General features: G+C 38.9%; 1 protein-coding gene across 4 annotated transcripts in view; it reads left to right on the top strand.

Annotated features, from left to right (window-relative positions):
- ctnnd2a (catenin (cadherin-associated protein), delta 2a) overlaps positions 1-23,788 on the top strand; it is a 268,465-nt gene that overhangs the window by 166,125 nt on the left and 78,552 nt on the right. For all 4 annotated transcript variants that reach the window (XM_085287437.1, XM_085287438.1, XM_085287435.1 and 1 more), the window contains 2 exons: positions 12,915-13,047; positions 23,237-23,450. In XM_085287437.1, coding sequence (XP_085143563.1) covers positions 12,915-13,047; positions 23,237-23,450 — 347 coding nt within the window. The remainder of the gene's footprint in view (positions 1-12,914; positions 13,048-23,236; positions 23,451-23,788) is intronic.

The raw sequence follows: 23,788 nt of genomic DNA, 5'->3' as shown, positions 1-23,788 counted from the left end.
AAAGTGAATTAGTGGTATTTAAAACTCTTTTTTTTTTAACCAACAAAGTGCTTAAATAAAGGCAAATCAATCATTCTGCATCTGTGTTTGTTTTGCATAACACTGAGCTATACAGATAGAAAGATTATGTGAATTCAGCCAACACATATGCTACAGAGACATCAGATTGATGTGCTTTTGATTGGATTTTGACTGATTGAAAATTTGGGAAAGGGAACTAAAGAGGAAGAGAAGTTCAAAGAAATGCACGTGACAAAAATCAGAATAGCTGCTCTAGATAGCTTTAGGTGTTTTTCTCACTAGTTTCACTCCACTACAAAGACGTCCCTTTTAATTTGTCTTCTGTACGACAGGCCAGAGCTTGATGCTTCAAGTGTAGTCTATATTTCCATGTCCCACATGTTTTTAATTCAACCCCATGTGGCAGCAGACAGCTACAGCTTATAGATTTGGTGCTGTAAAGCTCAGTGTAGCACCTTTTCAGAGCCGATGTAATGCCCATAACCCCTTAAAAGTACCAGTGGGGCTGCTCAGTAACCACCGGAATGTGTGCAGCTGGATGCTTTTGAAAAAGCATCCATGCTCCATGAATCATCTCTTGTCAAATAAAGCAAAACATATTTGTTGATGACACATCACTGATAGTAGCCATTGTTAAGAACCCCCACAATAGTTATTTACTGGGAGGAAAAACTGTTCTATTTGCCCTATAAAAATAGGTGTTTGGCTATGCCATTATAATTTTTTTGTTTCTTTGTTTGTTTGTTTGTTTGTTTTCATTCAGGGAAATGCTCCTGTTCTCATCATAAACTTGCCTTCCTCGCTTTCGCTCTGCAGAGTCAGTTCTGTTTTTTTCACTAAGTTATGATAAAATAACACAGATTCATCCGAGGGCCTCCGACTGAATGCAGAAACTCATCTGTCATGCATCCATTACTCTCATCATCTCTCTCTCCATCACTCCATCACAGCTCTGCAGGTCTGATGGGCTGGGAGGTATAGACATCCATCCAGAACAAAGCACCAAGTGTTTTCTCCAGTTCTTTCAGTGTAAACACACAGTTGTTCTCCCTCCTGTTGTCCTTTGTGTCTATTAAAGTAGCAAATCACTTCTCTGTCCCTCTCCTTGTTCCTATCAATCTTTTCTCCTTCTTCTTTCCACTGCAGGGTAAAAAGTGATTCCTTAGACTCTACTTACCACGCTTACAATAGTTATATGCGCATGTTTGTGCTTCTGTGTGTGTGCATGCACTTTCATATTATAAACATTGGCTTTGCTATCAGACAGACAGATGCTCGATCATGACTCAAGTCCAATGCTAATCTTGGTAAAATGACGGCAATAAAAAGAAAGCACGGCGAATTAAGAAAAAGTTGCAAGGCACATCTTCATGAGTCATTTCACATGTTAGTGTTATCTTATCCCTCTTGAAGATGTGTGTGAGTATATTCTTGTGTTTTCATTACATCAATAAGTAACATGTGAATTCATGCGTGATAGTGTTTGCTTTTCCCAAGCGTACATTTTGTACCTTTTCTGTATCCCCCTGAATCACTTCACTGATTTTACAGTCTTAAAATGCCATTTGTCAAAAAAGCCTGAACCTTGCAGAATTGTATGTTTGTATATATGTCAGTCAATATTAGAAACAAATAAATGTAATCCAATCTATGTTCATTCTGTTGAAATAAATGCCATTGTAGGGTAAAGGACTATTTATTGAGGACTATTTATTGGTTCACTTACTGTGTACCTTTAATACTTGTAACAGTAACCAATAATGACCAAGTGTTCAGTCAGTCCAAAAACAAGATGGAAAAAAAAAAAAGAAAATCAACGAGAAGGCAATATTTTGGCAATTTCAAATACAGGTTTTTGCCTCATTGTTTTATGTCAAACAAGCTGTCAGAGCTGTCAAGCTAGGTCGTAATTTCACACCTATCCCATCATGGGTTTTGCTTTCATGCCAGCAATCGTTTTGCAAGGACGGGTGAACTTGCAGAAAATAAAAGTTTTCTCACCAAATTATACCATTTCAGCGGATTCAGTCATCTGCATCATTGAAATGTTGCTCACTGAATATCATGAAGAAAATAAACCCCATACCTCAGATGAATGAGAGAGGTGGAAAATAAAATATCACTGCTGTCATCTATATTCCTCTATGGAAGGAGTCACACTTTCTATAGTTTTTGTGCATGCTGCTGTGAAATCTCGTGTTTTTTCTCTTTTATTTTATTGTATCTCTATAGCACCTTTCTGTGTGTTTATAGAACACACGACACACTTTGTGTTCAGTTGACCCAGAGTGAATAAAGCATCCACTCTGCCATATTGTTTGACCCCAGATATGTTGGAGCTTCAGCTCGGTGATGTTTCTATTGCTCAGCTCTGTTCCTTATTTCTCTCTTGCCTCCATCCCCATTTTATTTGAAGTGGATGACTGCTTTTAGCCTCACTTAATCCGTTTTTTGTGTGTATGTGTGTGAGAGAGAGAAAGTGAAGTCTTAAGGAGTTGTGTTGCTTTATGGTGCACAAACATACTAGGAAAATGTCAAAAATCTTTAAATGCAGACTCAATTTTGAGACATATTTCCTTTTTATCATCATTTCAGACATTGGTTATATCAGTTTTAGATTCAGAGTTCACAATAGTGAAATCATGTTTGTCATTGTCTGAATTATTTATTTTATCAATGTTTTAAACCATTTTACTCATATTTTTTTCATTTATGTCTTCTACTCCTATCCTAATGCTATCATTTCCACAGTCAGCCTCATTATCTGCCCGCTCGCTCTGTTGCTTTTAAGCCGCTTTTTTTTTTTTTAACAAATCCTGAAGTGATAGCACTCTGTGTTGCATTTTTGCTCCATTGAGATCTAATGAGAATAGCAGGTGGATAAACTAATCACTGGTTTATTAGTTTTTCTCTGCTGATTACACTCTTTCCCTCTCACACAAACACAAACGGGTTGCACACAAAACAGCACTGAAATATTAACATGCAAACACCCAAACTTATACAGTGCCCAAGGAGGATTTAGGGTGAACTGTAGGACAAGTAAAGAATTAACCAGTAATGCTGGGATAAGAGCTAAAATAAAATAAAATTTCACTTCTTTATATTTCTCATCAAATGATTTTTTAAAATAGTCCTGATCAATAGTTTTTCTTTGAACATTGGCTGCTTTTTCACTTATTTTAAGGCTAGTCCTCATATCTGAATATTTTCGGATGAACAAAAGCTCCAAAGCCGTGCGATGTCCTTCAAGAAGTCTAAACAACTATTCCTGAAGACTACTTAAAAGAAAATAAGAAATCTGGCAGACAAATAGTTCAGACTATACTGAATAATAAAGGCAGTTATACCAAATAAGACTTTCAAGCTTGTTAAAGTTGTACAAGCTTTGTTTTTGTTTTTTTTCTTATCAATTTCCATGCAAGTTTGCATTTGTTTCAATAAAGCTCTGCGCCTGTTTCCCATTTTCCAACCCAGCTTTCAGCATAGTTTTTGCATGTGACTATAATGATTGTGTGTAACTCAAAATTGTGCACAAACACTTCCGATATAGATAGAAGTCTGAAGCCACTGCAGCGCTTCAAATTTCCAATTTATATTTTATCATTCTCTAGGCTTTTAGTTCAGGTTTAACTTCCCCATCACAACCAACCCTCCCTATGATAGCAGAGAGTGTATTCAAAAACAGAGTGATAAGAGAAAGAAACATAAGATGTTTGAGTACTGAAGTAAATGTAGAGTGTGTTTGAAGGATGCACATGCTTGTGTGTTTCTGTAACTTAGAGAGAGTGCAGGGGGAAATTACAGACAGAAGAATTTGTTTGTGTGCGTGCATGTGTGTGTGCATGCGTGTGTGTACATCTGAGTGGATCTGCCAAGTCATCTCACTTGTTTAATGTCAGGGCAGGTCTCTGACCTCTACAGTAAGTGTCTGGTTGTGTAATGTGAATCTGGTAGTGGAAGAATGGATTTACACACCCACCTTTTTCTCTCTCACACACGCTTTCACAGAGCACAGTTGTGTATCATGACTTTAGAGGGCATTGCATTGAATCACATTCATATCCTGAAGACTTAGAGTAACTGTAACAATACCTAGTACCTGACTGACCTCACCCTACTGTGAATGTAACCTTAAACTGACTTTGAAATGCCCTCACCTTAAAATGTAATGATTTACATACTGTCAGCCCATTAATGTGACTGTGCAAACAACATTTTTATGTCTTACACACATGACAAAGATAGTTTCACAAGTAAATCAACACACATTTAAATGTTAATATTTTGTTTGACCTTATTGTGATAGCTACATGGCAAAATAATATTGGATAATTTGTGGCTGGTTAACACACATAGACATATGAACTGACACTGTGACACCTTCATTAGCGATAAGGTATGAAGGTACATTTGTTGGACATGGACACACACTCACACATCTGCACGGACGAGCATCCTCATTAGCATCATGGCAAAAAAAAAATAGTCCACCCATCCTGTTTGTTATTCAGTGGCAAGAGCATGATTGCAAATCAGGAGGCAATTTTTTCAGCAGACTCTTGTTCGTCCACCAGCTTAATCCTGTGCCTACACTTTGAATCTCTGAGTATTGTGGATGGGGATTTGATTGGTCAATTTTGTTCACTTTTGGTTGTATCATGGCAGAAGCTGGAGTGGCAGTTTTCAGTGTTATCAGACATAATTGCAGTGCAGTCTGTTGACAGTTGGTCACTGATATCAACCCTTTCATCAAGCTGTAAAAAAAACAGAGAAAAAGAAAAACAACAACACAGTCTAAAGAAGGCTCGGTTTACTCACCTTAAATCGGGGTACTCAAACTAATCACACAGAAACTTTAATCAGCTTTAATGGGGTTTAATGATGATGTTCAGAGCAGTACACTGACCTTTGAAGAGGTGGAAGTGAATAGATAATTTTTCTGTAGACCTTGGTAAATTAGTACAAATGGTGAAGAATGATATTGCAAATCAGCCATTGGATGAAAAAAACTCCCGCTAAAAGTAAAAATCAGTGATCATTTTTCATACATTTATTTATGTAAACACACACACACAGATACACTTAACATAGCACTATGTTACAATAATATACTGTTTATTAATGATGAATGTAGTCACTCTTGTATCACCATGTTGACTGGCACCATACTAGCTTTTTGAAACAATTTGCGATGAGTGAAATGTGTGAATCTGATGGTGGAATAATAAATATAAATAATAACAATAATAATAGGGAAATAATAACAATATAACAAATCGTAGCTTACCAGTTATAAGGTAAACCTCATAATTGTTTACATGACCTTACTGTAAACATACCCTGCTTTATGTCCCCTTTGACTGTAATTAGAAGCATAATTTAAAAAAAAAAACACCAGATTTTGCTAAATAAGACTTTAAATATCGACTGAGACCAGTGACTTGTTTTTGTTTGTTTGCTCATAACCAAAGCAGGCATACTCTGCTGACCATTAGAAAAAAACAGATTTAACATGCTTCGTTTGTTCTAATCGACTTCCATCTTTTACATACAGTCTGTTGTTAGATTGTATATCACAGTACAACAATATCGTTATCCAATTGGAAAAGTGTCATGAGGGTATCAGATTAAGGCTGACTCCTGGTTCGGATACAGTACAATACACAGCTCAATCTTAATGAGCGTGGTGCGATACAGTGTAATGGTCTAGGTCACCTCAGCAACTACTGGCCCATTTAATGAATGTTTGACTGAGAGTATGTTTCACTGGTCTATTGTTTGGCTGTGTAAACATCCAGTAATTGCACCCTGCAACGGGGGAATAGTACCACCGGGCTGAAAATTACCGATCAGCAAATGCGGGATAATGGCCGTGTGAACATGTGTGTATTTTTTCCTCTTTGTAGTTATGAGGAAGCGTATTTGTGTATTCAAAGACACACAATCATGCATGTGCTATCTGCAAGTGTGCACACTTGTGTGGTTATGTCTTGCGTGCATTGATGTTTGCGTGCGTGTGAACGCTCTCCTTTGTTCACTTACAGTGTCTGTATAATACGCTGTGCACGTGCATGAGTGCACGCCCTTTTCTGGGCGTGTAAATAAATGAACACCTGTCTGTCAGCCTAATGCCCTATTCGATTATGCCTCCGATTCTGTGTGTTCAGCTAATTGCAAGGACTTGTGCTGGCGTTTGTGTTTTCCTTACACTGGCAAATCGCTCTGTGGCCCTGCACACTAATGTTCCCCTTCAACAACCTCACCCATGCAAACTTCACAAACACATATCTGCAAGCACACAGTCTCTCCCAGTTGACATTTTCTACATTTTAATTTTCAAGTGGCCATACTTATCCAGATCAAATTACAAAAAGAGAGCAAAGTGTAAAAACACTCTTGTAATCTGCTCTAAAAAAAACGACTTATTTAACCATGCAGCAGAAACATTTATTGGACAGCGATACACTGAAAGAACAAAGAAAATAACCAGCATTAACACCATCGTTCTTACTGTATCTGAATGCTCCTTGGATACAGTTCTTTTATATGAAGTATAGATGAAGCGCACCCGAAAATCGTTAAGGATTTTGATGACAATCTTGCTGTTCACCATACTTTAATTAATTACTGTAACATTACTTAGTCTCTACAGACTCTTAATCTTAATTTTTGCTATTTTAGTTTCATAAAAAACTTACAAAATAAAGTTATATTTGTGATTTGTTAGTTTCAAACTATACATTCATCACTAGCTGTTTTCCCATCATTATTTGTTTCTCTGTTCCATGCAAGGTGAGCTGGTCTCACTCAGCAATGCTCATTCTTCTTACTTAATTCTTTGCTCGGTCCTATTCAACCTCCTGAGCCCCAGACTCCCAGCTGGAAGATGCCATAGAGAAAGCATATTGATTTTTCTTGTCATCTGATGGTTGCTGCATGAAACAAAGAAAGGAAAAAAACCTCCAGACAGAGAGAAGGAGAGCGATACACAGGTGTGGCGGTATGTGGAGACAAAGGGAAGGAAAGGAGCTCGAGAAAAACCACACGTAGCTCCAACTGTAGAGATGAGCTGGAGAAAAGTAGTAATCTTTTCATTCTTACGTCCATACTTATTATTATCTGCATTGGATTTTCCTGCTCGTATTCATGGTCTCCTATTTTGTGCTCCTATCTCCATTTCTTCCTGTCTTTGTATGGAATTAATGGCTCACTTTTCTGTTTTCATGAATAGAGGTGATGTGATTACGAGAGCCATTTCCATTTGCCCATCAGTAACCGCGGAGCAGAAGGCAAGAAGTAGGGGGATGGTGACACACTATAAGGTGTTTTTATTGTAGCTGACTCACGGCAGATTTTTTTGCTTCTGTTTATTTCTGCATTGGCTTCATTTTAGGCTCAGTCCATCTATCTCTATCCATTCATTTGTCAGCTCAGCTGTTATGGGCTTCAACCTTTCTCTTCCCCCACCTTTCATTGATCCCATTTGCTGGAGCTGTGGCTTTTGTTTGGTTCTTCCAGGTCTACACAGAGAATTTTTTAGCAGGCGAGAAGAATGTGGGCAAAACACATTATATTGCCTAGAGCCATTAAAGGCCAGGGGAGAACACAAACGTTCTGATTCTGTAGAAAGTGCTGTGGTTTTAAAAGGTCCATGTCAACTGCTCCTAAGGCCACGTGGTCTTTTACAGTATGTTTTTTTATTGATTTTTATTGGCTAACTAGAAAATCCACACACTTACAGATATGAGTTTCATGTGATTACCTCAGGGCTGTCTCAATCGAGACAGAATTACTTTTGTGGAAATTTTGTACGATTGTATGTTACTTTGCACATGTTTGTACATGACATGTGATTCATATGTTGTTTCTTTTTTCAATTTCGGTTGTCGTGTATTCTAATAATAATGAACAACAAAGAAGAAATCAATTATGAGTTGGAGCATTTCAGGGATGTAATATATATTGATTCCTCATTTAAACTGAAGGGGAATAGGTGCATCCTAATGATCCTAATACGGGCATCTGATAGCGGGATAAAGCACAACGTATGCTGTTTGAAAGTTCCTGTTTCTGTTGGACGAGGACAAGGGCATCCCGAAACTTTCCCACGTATTTCTAGCTTACCTCTCGATATAGGGACGTTTCCAGGGTGACTCTACGTAGAGTCACACTCATTACGAATCGGGCCATATGCTCAGCCCAAGAGTCAGCACAGGTGCGTGGCAATCACCGATCATGCTGCATGCTGCTGGGAATAAGGAACAAAAAATGTCAGAACAAAAAGTGACACTTGAGGTTTGTTCACATTCAATTAACTCGTTAATGTTAAACAAACAAACAGAAAACTGACTTAGAACATGAAGTAGGGCATGAACCTGACTGCGTGCCATCTGAGCACCCTGGGAGAGCGTCTGAAGTCCACACTGATGATTTAACCTACTGAGGTAAACATTATGTTGATATAAATATGTTTACAATACATACACCATAAATTATTGTCCCTGTTTATCAGTACCACCTTTTGCACATGAGGTGAATCTTCCTCCGTGGCTATGTACCAAAGAGAAACATAAATGTAACTTTGCAGCGTTCACATCAGCAGTGCTGGCTATTTTCTCTGGATAGCATCTTAATTAAGTTGCACTTAATTAAAGGAGCTGCCATTGAACTAAGAGCCACTGTTTGTGCATCTCTCACATGCAGCTTATTCGGGCATCTGTTTGTCTATCGAACTGCTGAAGTCTTTTTTTCTTTTTCTTTTTTATTTACCTTGGGTAGTACACTCTGTGCTGAGGAGCACTTTTTTTACACACACAGATTGATGCAAAATGCATAAAATAACACCTCTCTTAGTTCAGTTCTGGGGAAAATAATACTTACTCACACTTAAGTATCTACATTTTTTACCACTCTTTTAGGCTTTTGACAGCCATTGGCAGTCAACAGGAAAATATTAAAATGAAAAAGACAGGAAGAAGATAGTCTGGTCTACTAAAATGCTAAATAATTTGATCTTCAGTGTTGAAGAGAATATCATTTGCTCCCCAAACCAATAGCCAACCTTATTCAGGTCCTTCATAGTAACTGCTTTTTCTCTCTTCTCTCTCCTACACTACCCCTTCCCTCTGCCCTCCCTCTGTCTTAACACAGTGATGAAGATTGATGTTCAGGTCCTAATTAGCATCTGCTTTAGTATGCACACTGCCAGTTTGTCCATTCCTGACCCTCGAATCAGTTAACAGACATGACAGGGCTTGTCCAATCAGATTAAGGCCAGAGGGACAGACTTCCTGTGTGGAGCTGTCACTCTAGATGCACTGTGGGCACCGCTGATGGATGTGATCTGGACTAGGAGACCCAAATCATTTCAAAATTGTGTAAAACATCATGCATCGTATTAGGTTGTGCAGACAGATGAATAAGATTAACTACAACACCACGACAGTGTGCTGTAAACGCCCTCAAATGGGATAGAAGTGGTAATAAATGAAAGTGACATGATGTGACAGCTTGTTGATCTTAAACCATAAACATTTTAGTCCTGGTTGAATTTGCAACACTTTTGAAAACAGGTGTCAGGCTCTGAATGTGTTTCAATATTGCAACCGTCAATTTGTGGATCTCTTTGCATTACTTAACTTCTCCAACTCATTTATTTCCCCTCATATAGCATCAGCCAATCAGTGTGAAATTCAACATTGTCAAGCATATTGTGTTATAGTGTGTGTGTGTGTGTGTGTGTGTGTGTGTGTGTGTGTGTGTGTGTGTGTGTGTGTGTGTGTGTGTGTGTGTGAATACTGTCTATCAATGGCCATGATGGGATTTCAGACTGAAGTTCAACTGTCTCATGAGACCTAGACATGAAAAGAGAGAGAGATGAAGAGAGGTTTAAAAAAAAGAAAGAAATCCTTTGATAGTCCTTGTATTTTCATGTGTGGTACTCTTCTATCACACTTTGCCTCCCTCAAATGTATGTGCGTGTGTGTGTGTGTGCATGTTCGTGTATGTGTGTGTGCATCAAAGCCCTACCATCACACAGCAGTCTTTTCCTTTGTCCCAGTTATATCACTCTGTCTCTGCCTCCGCCCTTCCTTCCCTTGCCACCTGCCTTTTTCACAGTCATGTCATACTGCTCTCCTGCCATACCTAGTGATTCCATTGAAAATATTTCACTGCAACACACCCCCGCATGCCTCAAGAAATGGCAAAGTAACCTCTCTAACCAGGAACATGAAACTCTGTGCTGCAGCAGTGACACCTAATTTATCTAATTTATTCCCCTACCCACTGGTGTGTCATATCAAAAACACACAGCCTGGGTATAAAAGAGCAAAGTCCACAAATTGTTCTGTGTGGCATTTATTACCACACAAAGCAAAAAAATAATAAAAATGTAACATAAAGAATATGGCACATAAGTGGCAACATATCGTGGTGCAGATTCCTTAAAAGCTGTGTGGGTATTTAATGTGGCTTTTGCAGTTATGTTGGTACCGCGTCTTTGATCCGTTTTTACTTTTCCAGGCTGCTGTTTCCATCCTGCTGTTTCACATCATTGGCACGTTGCCTTGTGGTGCATCTACCAGGGCTATGGCTCTCATTAGCACCTGTGTTGACATGACTGGCATCTCATCTGTTGTTTTCCTCTTTCTCCATCTTTTTTCTTTTTTCCTATTTTTCCTTTCCTGTCAGCTTCCTCTCGCTTGTTGTACTCAAAGTTGCCCCCAAATGCTCAGTGTTTCCCCCCCTAACTTTCACTCCTTATCCTCCCTCGCGGTTTCGCTTCTCTATCCTTCTCCCTTCTGCTCTGTTCCTCTCACTGTCTCTCCCTACCAGGGGTTTTTAATTAATGGTCGAGCCATGATGCTTATCTTATCAGCAGATCACTCTGCTTTCTATTAACTACACTGACAGAACTGGGAGGCTGTAGGGGGATGGATGACACACACTCTCATACACATACAGTGACATAGCATATAGTCAGATACATATATATGGCGTCAGTACACAGAAGTATAGACACAAAAGAATATATATGCACCTGCCATTACACTCATGCACACAAACAGACATGGAAGCAACAAGGGCCTCATAAACACACATCATGATGCTATCTTAATCTTGCCACACACCCTTACACACATAAACAAACTGCCCTGATGGTATCTCACTGTGTGATTTAAGGAACGTTGTTTGGGGGTCTCTCCTCCTAAATCCCCTAAATGCCTTGGGAATCCCTCCCTCTTCCTCCTTCTCTCTATCTGTCCTCTACCTCCCTCCTTCAGTCCTGCTTTCCAGCTGAATGAACACTTATCATTCGGCAGATAAACAGCCGTCCATGCTGGAGCTTGCTTTATCTTTGAGAGCCATGTTTACTCCCTGTGAATGCTCTGCTTTCCACAGATGTTTCATAGAGTGCATTCACTTGATCCGACAGAGATGAGCGCTGTGTCGAGGCTTCATTTTCTGCAGCAAAAACTATGGATGCACACACAATCTTCTACCCTATCAGGTTTAACTCCCCAGGCAGGTCAATTGTCCCATATTTACCACATTTTCATGTTTGGGTCGGCTGAGCTAGGAGGCACAATAAATCAGCAGTTTGCACGATAGCTTGATGGGGATTACGGTGAGACACAGTTTGCCACAGAACAGTAAGCATGAAGCCAGAAACAACAAAATCAATCCTCAAACATCATGATCGATGGGAGCCGCAAAATTTCAACATAGGTTTTCGTCAGATCGCATTGAGAGTTGGCAGTTTTCTGAAAGCACAGAGAGAAACAAGCAACAGAGAAACAGTTTACAAAGTGATTATTGGAGAAAACATTACGGTGGATTGAGGCGGCACATGCTCGTGCACGAGTGTAGACATATCCAGTCGCCCACACTTTCACACACACTCATAATTTCCTCATTTGGGGGGCCATAGCAAAACAATTATCAGAGGGGGATAATACAATAAAGGAGACCATTTCCTGTGTATTACCGAGGGACAAAACATTTATTTCACTTTGTCTAGTGTGTTCATGAGAGTATAAACTTCCAGTGGTGGAATGTATAGGAAATAACTGAAACTGCAGACAGCAAGCAGGCAGCAGAAATGCTGTCCTGTGCAGTTAGCAACACTTTTTGATTCCTTTTATAAGCTTTCTAAAAATTTCTCTGCATGCATCGCTTCATGCTTCTGCCGAAATCCTCTTTATTTGTATTAACTCGTATTTTGTCGCATCCATACAAATGTACAAATAAGCTGTTGCCCTTCAGCTTGCCCTTCAAAATGATAATCCCTAGCATCTTCACATTTGCTGGTTACCTCTCAAAAAATTGTCACACATGGTTGCTATGACAATGCTCCAAATCATCCATCTGAAATAACTCAAAAGGTTTCAAAGATTTACTGTTATTCTAAGGAAATCCAGCTTGTCTTTTATTACGCTAAAATGCTAATACCATTTGTGGTTGATTTTGATCCATTTATTAAAGTTTTCATGATTGCCACGTGCTTAGCTTTGTGGCCTTATCTTTACTTTCTCTCATTTCCTGCACTTGTGTTGGATGAAAATGACGATATTTCAGCAAATTAGGCATTCAGCAGGTGATCTGTGTCATTTTTGTTCCACTGTGTTGCTTAATTTCTAAAGCCTTCTCCCATTAGAAGTGAGTTTTCTTGTACTGAAAACAGAGCAGAGTGGATTTTGACATTTAAATCTCTCTTTCATTCATGCTCTGCCTATCCCGCATTAACGTTGACATGCATGGTTGAATATCTGTGGCTGAAAAAAAGTCTCTGATTTTATTGAACTACTTTTAGGTAATATTTTCATTTCAGTGAGAAACTTTGTTAACCTGCTGAAGGAATAAAAGTGTCTCTGTATGTCATTCTGCAGAGAGTTTGGGTGGAGAGATCCAGAGTTGCCAGAGGTGATCCAGATGTTACAGCACCAGTTCCCATCGGTGCAGTCCAATGCTGCAGCCTACCTACAGCATCTCTGTTTTGGAGACAACAAGATCAAAGCTGAGGTTTGTGTATACGTGTGCGTACATGTATGTCCTTGTCTGTGTCTATCAGTGTGTTGCACAGGTTTAGTATCATGTGAGAATTTGATTAAAATCAGTGTTGCAAAGAAGGGAATGATTGTAACTTTTATAATGAAAGCCATCAAAATATGTGTTTGAAAAAACAGGTGAATAATTTGTGACTAGAAGATGCTGTCAAACCTATTCAGAGGAATGCTTTTGAGAAATAATGCAATAGCTAACCAGTTTCACACTGATGTTCTGCTTGATAAAGCTTGCCACAATCACCATTCTTAAGATGTGCATTCTACTGACTTGTATTTATTGAGGTAATGAAGCTCAATTAGTCCCGAAGCAGCAGGTTTGCCTCTCAAAACTAATTTTGCGGTGAAGCCCCTTTGAAACACTCTAATAAACCCTTTAATAAAGCTAGTGGCAATCTAAAACAGTGGCATTGGCACATGCAGATGCATTCAAATCTGCATCTCTTCCTTCAACAGACACAAATTCACACACCCCTCCACAGTCTACAGTACCTCTGAATCAATTTACAAGTACACGCGGTTGAGAACATTGACATGTTTTTTCTATATGAAATTAATTTCAGTGGAAGCAGTCAATAGCTGCAACTGCAGCCTAATGAAAAGTGATCCCATATAACTGTAATGCTCATTCATGCACAGATGTAAAGTGATGTGTGTCAGCACAATGTGTGCACATATGCAAATAGACATAACACAATACAAAACAGAAAAATTAATATTAACCTTCTGCAAATCAAAGGCAATTAAACATGTAAACATGCACGCGGCTAATTTTCATTCACATCGACCCACTTAGCCACCCACACAAAGACACACACAGGGATACAGAAATGCAATCACACTTCCATACAAAAACATCACACTTGATTCCTCTCCCTTCCCCTCACCCATGCAGCTCTGAAAGAAACCTAAGTGCTCGTGTCTTTTATAATGGATCCAATTATGCCTGAATAGAGGTGTCCAACAATGGTGAAAAAACATTGCGTTGACAGCGAAATCTTTGGCCTGGCTTCATCAAGTCTGTTTCATTGTCATGCTTTGGGTCCCAGGCGTGGCTAAACACTGTTTACACAAAAAGAGAATTCAGCCTGTACTTTGGATCACATCAAACAAAAACACACTTATATTCTCTGCAAACACGAGATACATTTCCACTTTTCCACATGTGCACAATGCACATGACAGCAATGCAGTGTGTGAAATATGATGCAATAAGAAACACAGTGAGATGTGCCTTAAGCTGTATTTCTTAAATAGTCTTTAATGAAAAACAAAGTTGATTGACGATCACTAAGCCAGATATGGGACATTAATTTGGTTAAAGATCCATTTGCTATATTGAAGCCAAATAGTGTAGTGTTTTTGTACACATACACACATGCACACACACACACACACACACACACACACACACAAACACACACACATGTACACACGCACACACATATAGATATAGATAGAAAGACAGAGATATAGATAGATATAATATGATATCATGCAGGACTATGGATGAGTAGATGACCAGCATCCACACTGATCAAGAAACACCTGGTAGCTCAATGTTATAACATCAGTAGAGGACAGCTAGCTACCATTAAAGCTGGAGATCCAGAGTCTACAGTACAATGGGAAGAATAGTGAGCTGTATGAACATAATAAGCCAACTCTGATAGAAGAGAGCAGTGTAACTGAACCTGATAATACCTGCAGTAACAGAGGAAACTACTGATTGTGGCCAGACTCAAGTTAGCCACCAAACCAAGGGCACAACTCCCCCAGTTCACTGACAAAGTCCTATCAGAGGAGATTATTGCAGATGTGACCACTGCTCTGCTCACCATCCACACTACTCGTATCACAGAGCTATTAGATACCCCTGCCTCAGTAATCCTAGAAGGACTTGGGTATATGATCAAGAATGCGTGTAGAGAAAGCTCTTTGTGGAGAAGAAGGCTGGAATTTAAAATCAGAAAAGCTCAAAGGATATTAGTTGGTTAAGTGAAGTGTAGAAAGGCATCATGAGAAAAGTATAAGATGAGGCTCTGGAAACTGCCAAACGAATGTTACAGCTCTGGCTGAAGAGATACCACCAGAGACGCAGGAGGAAAAATATGAGTGGCCTTTTTCAAGGATGCTACCAGGATGTACTCTTAGTTGCAAGAGAATAATAGGAAAGACTAGGATAACAACTAGGACAGACCTACCAGAGCTGAAGATGTTCTCCCAGAAGAATATCTGGGAGAAAAAGGTGCACATAACACCAGCACCTAGAGCAAGAGCCAGTCAGCATCACAAAGGCAGACGTTCCTCAATGAGTTGTTGTTGGAGGAATGAAGAGCTGGACGGCACCAGGACTTAGCACGATCTACACCTGGTGGATGAAAAAGAAGAACACCACTCCATAAACGCGTGGCAGTACAAATTGAAGTAGTGGGACTACTAACAGCAGGTACTCATCTGGACTGGAATTATAGCAACACACACGAATCACATGAGGCACATGAGTTAATACATGAGCACAGCCTAGGGCGTAGTAGGGCATTGTAAATTACACCAAAGCACCAGCTCCTGGATAACACAGCACTACACTAGGACTGTAAGACCAGATAGACCAGCCTCAGCTTTGACTACAAGAAAGACTACAGCTCAATGCCACACACATAGAGACTGGAATGTTTGGCACCGTACAAAGCTAATAGCACACTAATAATGTTAGTCAGGAACTGGGACTGTGGGAGACCACTGGAGACCAAGTCCAAGGGAATTGCATAAGTCACTATCAAGAGGTGATGCACTGCCCCTACTCTTCATCACCCTCTCATGATCCACAACACGTAAAATCACTATATTAGTTTGTTTGGGGTTTTTTTGGTCAGCTGTCCTTTAAAGGTCCGCTTTTTCTAACATTTGACCACTTTAAGACATGCTACTTGTAATGTGTGTTGCCATTATGTGTATTTCAAGTTTCGATCCAAATCGTTTTTTAAACCATACCTTTGTACCTCTGGGTTTGAGCTTGATTTCAGTAAACTACACCCATATTGATACAGACCTGAATGAGACTCTGTTAATTACTTAAGTACAGCCAAAATCTCAGTACAGTTTTTGTTTGTAACTTATGTGAATGCAAATTTTGTCAGATAACACTGAAATTGCAGGAATCGAGATTTCAGTTCAGAGTAACTGCTTGGTAAATATGTTGAGTATGTTAATTTTTTTCCCCTGTATGTTCTGTTGTCTGACAACAGGGACATGACAATATGTACATGCAAAGACTGTTTGGAGTTAAAGATGTTTGTTTATAGTGAATTCGGTTGTAATAAAATATAAGACGAGCGTAGAGAGTCAGAGAGAAGCAAACGGTTAAGTCTTAAAGTTTCTAAGTTCATAGTTAGCTTTTAGCATTACATTTTTTCCAGAGCTGATTACATTAGTGCCTTTAAAGAATAGCAAGATTGTATTAGTATTTCATCAAGTTTTTAGTTCAGGAGAACATAAAAGTATTAGTTTGGTTAGTTCAAGGTTTTTTTCCGCATCACCATACAGCCATTATTTGATATTTTACCAGAGCCATTACGTTTGTCGCATTCAACCTACCAGACTCCACTTACAAACACACACACAGACACAAAGTTTACCTTGGAGAAACTGGGATTTGCTGGGTGCCTCTGGTGTTTAACATATTAGTCTGATTCAAAAATAACGTGTTAAAATACCAGTCACACACACAAAATAAACTCATGAGGCAGAAAGCGGTCCTCTGCCAGCTAAAATTACCTTTTAGAGTTCAGTGGCTTTAACCAGAACAACAGTCGTCCTTGTCAAAGAAGCTCTGTGAGCTTTAAAAATGCTTTAAATACAAACTAATTGGGAATTTTGTTGTTGTTGTTACGAGATGTTTTGCTGCTGAACCTCCAGAGCAGTATTTTCAACATCCATATTAGCAGCATACTATGGTATGGTCGGGTAACTATGGACAACTTTTAGCTCAACTCATATTGGTTACATAATGTTTTACATAGAAACAGAGGAAAATTCTTACTTCCTCCAGGTTTTCATAACTCATATTTTTTTTCCTTTCATCTCATAATATTATAAAAACTAATTTTCATGATAAATCAATTCATTTCAATCAAAGGTAAATATAAAATAAATGATCATAACTGTCACTGCTTCATAATTACTATTAGTATCATTATGATTAGCTTGGATGTTTAATAACATTTTCTTTTGTTGTCAGTTATGTATCTTTTCTCATCTTCAGAGTTGTAAGAAAGTGACTTTTTTCTTTCATTTTAAACAAGCGAGAGTTTAAAATGTCTGTATGACTATCTTTGCTTTATTACAAAGGCTTCCAAACACATGAAGTGGCATTAAATTGTCAATTGTATTCTCTCCTGCTTATCAGCAGACAAAAAGAAAAATGTGTTATTAACGCTTTGAAGCAAAGACAAAGACCAGCAGGGGCGCACGTTGATTAGCATTACTTCAATCCAGTTACACACATGGGCTTTTTTTATGACCCGGTCTGTGCCTGTATTTCAAAAAAGAGGTGAGGTTTCATTTGATGGAGTTTTGTCCATGACAGTCCCTTCTTCTCTTTAACCACAGGAAACATAATGGCACTACTAACTTCCTGGATTTTTGTCCACATCATTTGTTCATTTTGACTTCTCCAATCACCCAGCAGGGAAGTAGACAGGTCTATATCAGGATGAGTGCGTTGCATGATTACAAGTGTAATTTTATGTGTCGGTGAATTCAAATTAACAATCAGAAGAAACGTTTATTTGCAGAGTAGTGCCAGGATTTTAGTGCAAGGGGAAAATTCCTGTCTTTTTTTTTTTTTTTTTGTATTTCGCCTTTACTTCACATTTCCTGTCATAAATTTTTTTAGCTCACATGTACGTCACATTTTCATAGGAACTCACCCAATTACGTTAGCAATATTACATGTATGTCACATGGATGGATTTGTGTTTGTTTGTAGGATTATCTGATACCAGAATATCCTGACAGGAGTAGTAGGATATAAATTTCGTTAACAATTAAGGTCACGGTTTTGTTTGTTTTCAATGTTGAAGGTTAGATTGTGTAACAAAGACACAGTTTATACATTCTATTTTCTGCTTCTCAAATTTGGCAGACTACTAAAGGACAATGAGCTGTGAATGTTTTAGCGAGTCACTTTTTTTTTTTGTGCTCCCTAATTTACTTCAAAGCTCTGTATTGATTTTCTTTTTCCAGAAATTATACTGGCTATTAAATTCAAAAAGTTGAAATCACAGCTTTTTATAACTGTCTATTCATTTTATATTGTCTAATCTGTGTGTGTCACTCCAAAATCACTACTGGCATTTAGGAAATTAAAAGCTTCTCTAACAAAATAATAACTACTTAATTTTGTATTGTTGTAGCAGGTGATTTAAGACATTACTCGAAAGCACTAAGATTTCTTCTTTTTGGCTATAGTGAAAAGGAACCTTGTGATTTTTTTTGTCATTTGAAATATTATTGCATTAAGTTGTGATTTCCTGCCTCACTTTATATACATATAAAGTTTTAGAAGCATTGTTTTAGAAAGATAATGTACAGGAAGTCCTGCATTGTAGTATTTACTTGGTTCTTGAGACATACAGTGACATGTATGTGAAAGTAAATGCTTTTTGCAGCTATTTGGTATGACTCTGGATTAAGAGGCTTATATTCTCGTATTTTCAGTCACAGTGAGCAGCTGAATACAGCCACAGTATGGTTCCTATTCATTGCTAAAGACATAATCTGTAGCAGCAAATACAAGTGGAAAGATAGAAACAGAAACCAGAAAAAAATAAGTTTTTAGAAAGAAAGAAGAAAAATATTGGCGAAAAAAACAAGAAAATATTTCCCTATGATATCTTGGAACTGGTACATAAGATGACACAATGTTTTGTTTCTTGGTCGATGACATTTATATGTGCTTGTGTACAAATGTTTCAACACAGGTATGAGTGGACATTTTAGATTAGATGTGTCAGTGTGAGCATGTTTTAATTTACAGTTATATGCATGGATATTTTTCTTTTTCCTACACAAATACTGCGAGCAGGAAAGAGAAGTCAGATATAGAGAAAGTGAAAGAGAGAGAGAGAGGCTGTGTTTCGTGTGTGTCTGTGTTTGATAAGGTAGATGGAGGTCTGGCTGCAGCCTAGACTGCAGAGGCAGCTTGCCAAATTCATCTTCAGCATCATTTATAGCATCTTTAGACACATACACAGTACAAATGCTGTATCATCCACACACATAACTAAATTCACACCTACAACCAGTTATATGCTGTATATTTCCCACAGAGTGAATTAAAACAGAACCATTGACATGGCAGCTAATAGATTTCCTTTGGGTATGCAAAACACAGGCTCACAGTCTCAACCTGAGCTTTAGTTACATCAGTAATTCATTTTGGGTTGCAGCCATATCAATATCCATTTATCCAACAAGCGGCTTGATGGGGGACGAATGTGACCCCTGACTCTTTGTCATTTCTCAGCCTCAAAAGAATCAGGCTTTAGATTTTTAGGCCGTGAACTCTACAAATGCTGTAAATATCTGTTCAGTAGACATGAATGCGGAAGATGAGAAATGCAGCAAATGATTCTTAATGATGCTGCAGAAGTAGTATATGTTTCTGTCCCTCTTCACAGCGTATTTTCCACTTAGCTTTTCCCCCTTATGTACATTTAGGTTAATAAGTTGGTTTTAAATCAAACTGTATGTACGTGTAGTTAAAGTGCAGACTTTCAGCTTTACTTCAAGGGATTTAGCAAGAACCTATGGATATCACTAAACGCTGTGTTTCCTCCTTTGAGATGCTCTGCCACTGCCAAGCCTTTACTGCAGCTACCTTCAAATACTGCTTGTACAGATTCAGTGGGTTCAGTTCAGGCACTGATCATTGAAGGCTACTGCATGTCTTTGCCTTAAGAAACTCTTGTGTTGCTTTTGGAGCATCTTTTTGGCCATTATCTATTAGATGTTTTCTGGCATAGTTTAATGCATTTCTGTTACTGACTATAACGAGTTGTTATCTGTTAACATTCATAAAGGCATCTTTTGAGCCAACTTTAAAGACTTTGAGAGTCTTTGAAAACATCCTTGACTTGGTTAGAGGTTGTGAAGGATTTTTCTTAACCAAGGAAAGAATTCTGCAATCAACCACTGTATTTGCCATCTGTGGACTTCCAAGCCTGTTGATGTTGTTGAACTGGCTGGTGCATTCCGTTTGAAAATGGTTGCAGTTCCTATACAGTTAATTGAATACTTTTATTAAAACCGTTGAAGTAAAGCTGAAAGACGCTTTAATCACATTTTGATTTTCTAACCTAACTGTAAGTGTTGCAAAAGTACCAGCAACATACTTTAATTAAAAACATTTTACTCTATAATTCATTTTAAACAACCTAATTAATAACACATACATTGCTGCTGTGAGGAATAGTGTTTGCTCTGTTTTCTCTGTTAGCTACCTCGTCATACAACAAAGCCTCCAGTATATTTGTTACAGTACATTTTCACAGCTGTGAATTTTTATGCTGATAACTCTATGAGAATTAGCTGTGTCCCTGCCTCAGAACAATATTAGGTAGCCATAGGTTAATGGTTTATTTGGCCCAGTTTAAAATTCTCAAGAGGGAAATGTTAGCCCTGGGCCAAAAACTCAATTAACCAAAGGTTGGAAGGCTCTAAATTGCAGTTAGCCCTAGGCTAAGTGTCAAGTGAAGACAACACAACCCCTTGTATGTGTGTGTATGCTTGCCTCTGTGTGTGAATACATAAACGGTTCAAAGGTGTGACACATCTCCTCTCTGTCTGCACACTCACATGCACCGTGTCTGGAGCTAGTGGTTAATGCTGAAGTTCCATATGTGGTTAGTCATAAATGCTTGTTAAGCTTCACGTGACACCGTCTCAGGTGCGTGGCACCCATGTATCCCACTGCCGGCTTTCATGCTGGCAGCATCTCTGATTCTCACAATCTCAGCTGTCACCACTGCTAACTGTTACCACGGCAAAACTGTCGCTATGGGTTACCAATAGCCGTGTCCACCGCAGAAGAGCGTGAGACAAAGACAAATCAATCAGCGCTTCTAATCTTCTTTACATGAGGAGCAGGCACAGAGGTATTGCCAAGCCTTGTATGTAGCTCAGAGGCAATACAAAGTGGAATAACAGATTAAGTGTGACATAAACACAAACAGGAAGAGGTGCACGAATTAGCATGGGGAAGGAAAAGGGGAACAGGAGGAGGGGAAGAAGAGCAGAGGTGGGGACTAGAGGGCGTAAGAGGGGCAGCAAATCAGGTTGAGGAAATTGTATGGCCAATCTAGCAAGGTTATTTTGCCATTCACTGCCTTCCTTAATCCATTTTAATTGAATAGATAAGCAAAGTCATTTTGCTCGATAAACTCCTGCTGTGTCATGAAACACCCACATCCTCTTTGCCCTCCATTTCTCATGCTTTCTCTTTCTTGTGTCACCCTCACTCTCGCTTTCTCTCTTCTTATGTGCATCTTTATTATCATTGGTTATTGCTTGCGCTTGTGTGCACACCTATTTTTGACTTAATCACGCTAAAAGTATGAGTGCGAGTGTGCGAGAGCCAAAAAATGAAACAAAAAAAAGCCTTGGAAGTCCATTCATGTCTTATTGCTCGTCTGCGTAGTAAAATCCATCCATCTGGTGCTTCACATTGAAGCAGGCATTACTAATGAAGTATTTTCTATATTTAATGTCCCATGTTTAGAGGGGAACGTGCTGAAAAATATTAAAGGGTTTCAAAAAGTCTGAATATGCATCTAACTGTGAAAAACTGGAGTTATCTGGTTGAGTAAGTCTGTCAGTTGCAGTGCTCAAGAGATTAAATAAAAGTGGAGGCATGAGGGACACACTCTCTCTCTCTCTCTCGTTTTCTCTCTCTCTGTCTCACACACTAGTTGCTCCATCCTTGTTTCGACTAGTCTCCTGGAGATCTCAGCAGCCTGTTTCTAGTGATTAGCGCAACACCCCTGTCGACTGGACCAAACACAGGCTGATTTAAGCTCTTTGGCCCCCTAAGGCTGATGAAGATCCCTGCAGTGGAGAAGTGATGTGGGAGGTTTAAAAACCACCAGCATAGGGAGAGAGCAATATGTGTCGCGCCATGGGGGGAAGGCATTATGTGTAACGCCAGAGTGCCCTCATTGTGATCCCTACTGGGCTAACAGTCCTGACTGCCTCGCCCTCTCACAGAATCGAGATATAATCATAAATCTAAACTGATTGACTTTGTTTATTTCTCAAACTGTGGCTAAGCATGTTTCTCTTTATGTGTATTTACAAGGCAAAAATAGTAGCAGACACAAGGCAAGTAGTGTAGCTGGGTACAGATTTGCTGTGCAGTTAGGTGAGTCGTCATGTACAGTTTAAAGAAGTGTTCAATTAATTTAATTTTTCCCTGCTATGCCTGCCTTTTGGTGGCTGAAATACACATTTAAAATAAATCAAGGTAACAGATGCATGGTTTTGGAATGTGTGTGTTACACGCCTTCTTAAAAAGGATAAACAACCACTAGTCACTGAATCTGTGGAGGCTGCCATGATTGCCTTTCATCTTTTAGTCATTAAGATAAAAATTTAACGTTAGTTTTCCAATTCATAAGTGAACTGTTCATGCATATCAATTATCATATGCAAATGTGATAAAAGGAAACAAAAACCTAAGAAGGGAGGACAACCACACAGAAAAAGTGCCGGGTAACGTGCAGATTCTATAACATACAGGCACACACAAGCAAGCTTATTCTTCCCTAATCAGTGTAATTAAGTGTCATTTTTTGTTAAAGCCCAGTCATTAGTATATTTAATTAGCCCACATTGTGCTGTTAATCTGATTGGCAGGACTGACAGACACTGGAGGCTGTATACACACATGCGCACACAAACACACATTATACACACTGTGTACGAAGTAGCTACTTGCATAGATAAATAACCAGCCATCAGGAGTACAAGATATTAAAATTTCAGCATTGAAAAAAATATTCTCTACAATACTTCTTGCTGCTGATTTTTATTAATATATATTATTCATTTACGACAGATTTGATTGATTCGATTTCTTTGATACTCAGATCCGTAGACAGGGAGGCATCCAGCTGCTCGTTGATCTACTGGACCACAGGATGAGTGAGGTCCATCGCAGCGCCTGCGGAGCCTTGAGAAACCTGGTGTATGGCAAGGCCAATGATGAGAACAAAGTAACCCTGAAGAACTGCGGGGGGATTCCTGCCTTGGTCCGCCTGCTGAGGAAGACCGGAGATGTGGAAATCAGAGAGCTAGTCACAGGTACGCTGTCTGTGACAATTTTTTACTTCAGCTCCTAGCATGTACAGTATATCAGTTATTTTCCAGCATGGCTCTGTTTATGGCCTCGGGAGAGATTTTAATGGAATATGTTTGTGTGTGTGTGTGTGTGTGTGTGCAATTCCCATGTTTATGTGAATGTGTGGATAGAATTTGATATGTGAGGATGCAAGGATCTTTCAAGCTGCTCTACATACCACACACCTACACTAAAGCTGCTTTAGGAAAGAATCTTTCAGCCAGCAAAAGGAAAAAAATTAAACTTTCTTTCTGTCTTTTCTTGGTATTGATATTGTATGTGTCTTTCATTCGTTCGTCTA

This window comes from Mchenga conophoros, linkage group LG9 (genome assembly GCF_057382185.1).
Source record: "Mchenga conophoros isolate Kocher_MC1m ecotype Shallow Benthic linkage group LG9, M_conophoros_male_GT1.1, whole genome shotgun sequence".
Classification (NCBI taxonomy): Eukaryota; Metazoa; Chordata; class Actinopteri; order Cichliformes; family Cichlidae; genus Mchenga; species Mchenga conophoros.
The sequence above is the reverse complement of the archived record's forward strand: the minus strand, read 5'-3'. Positions and strand labels throughout refer to the sequence as shown.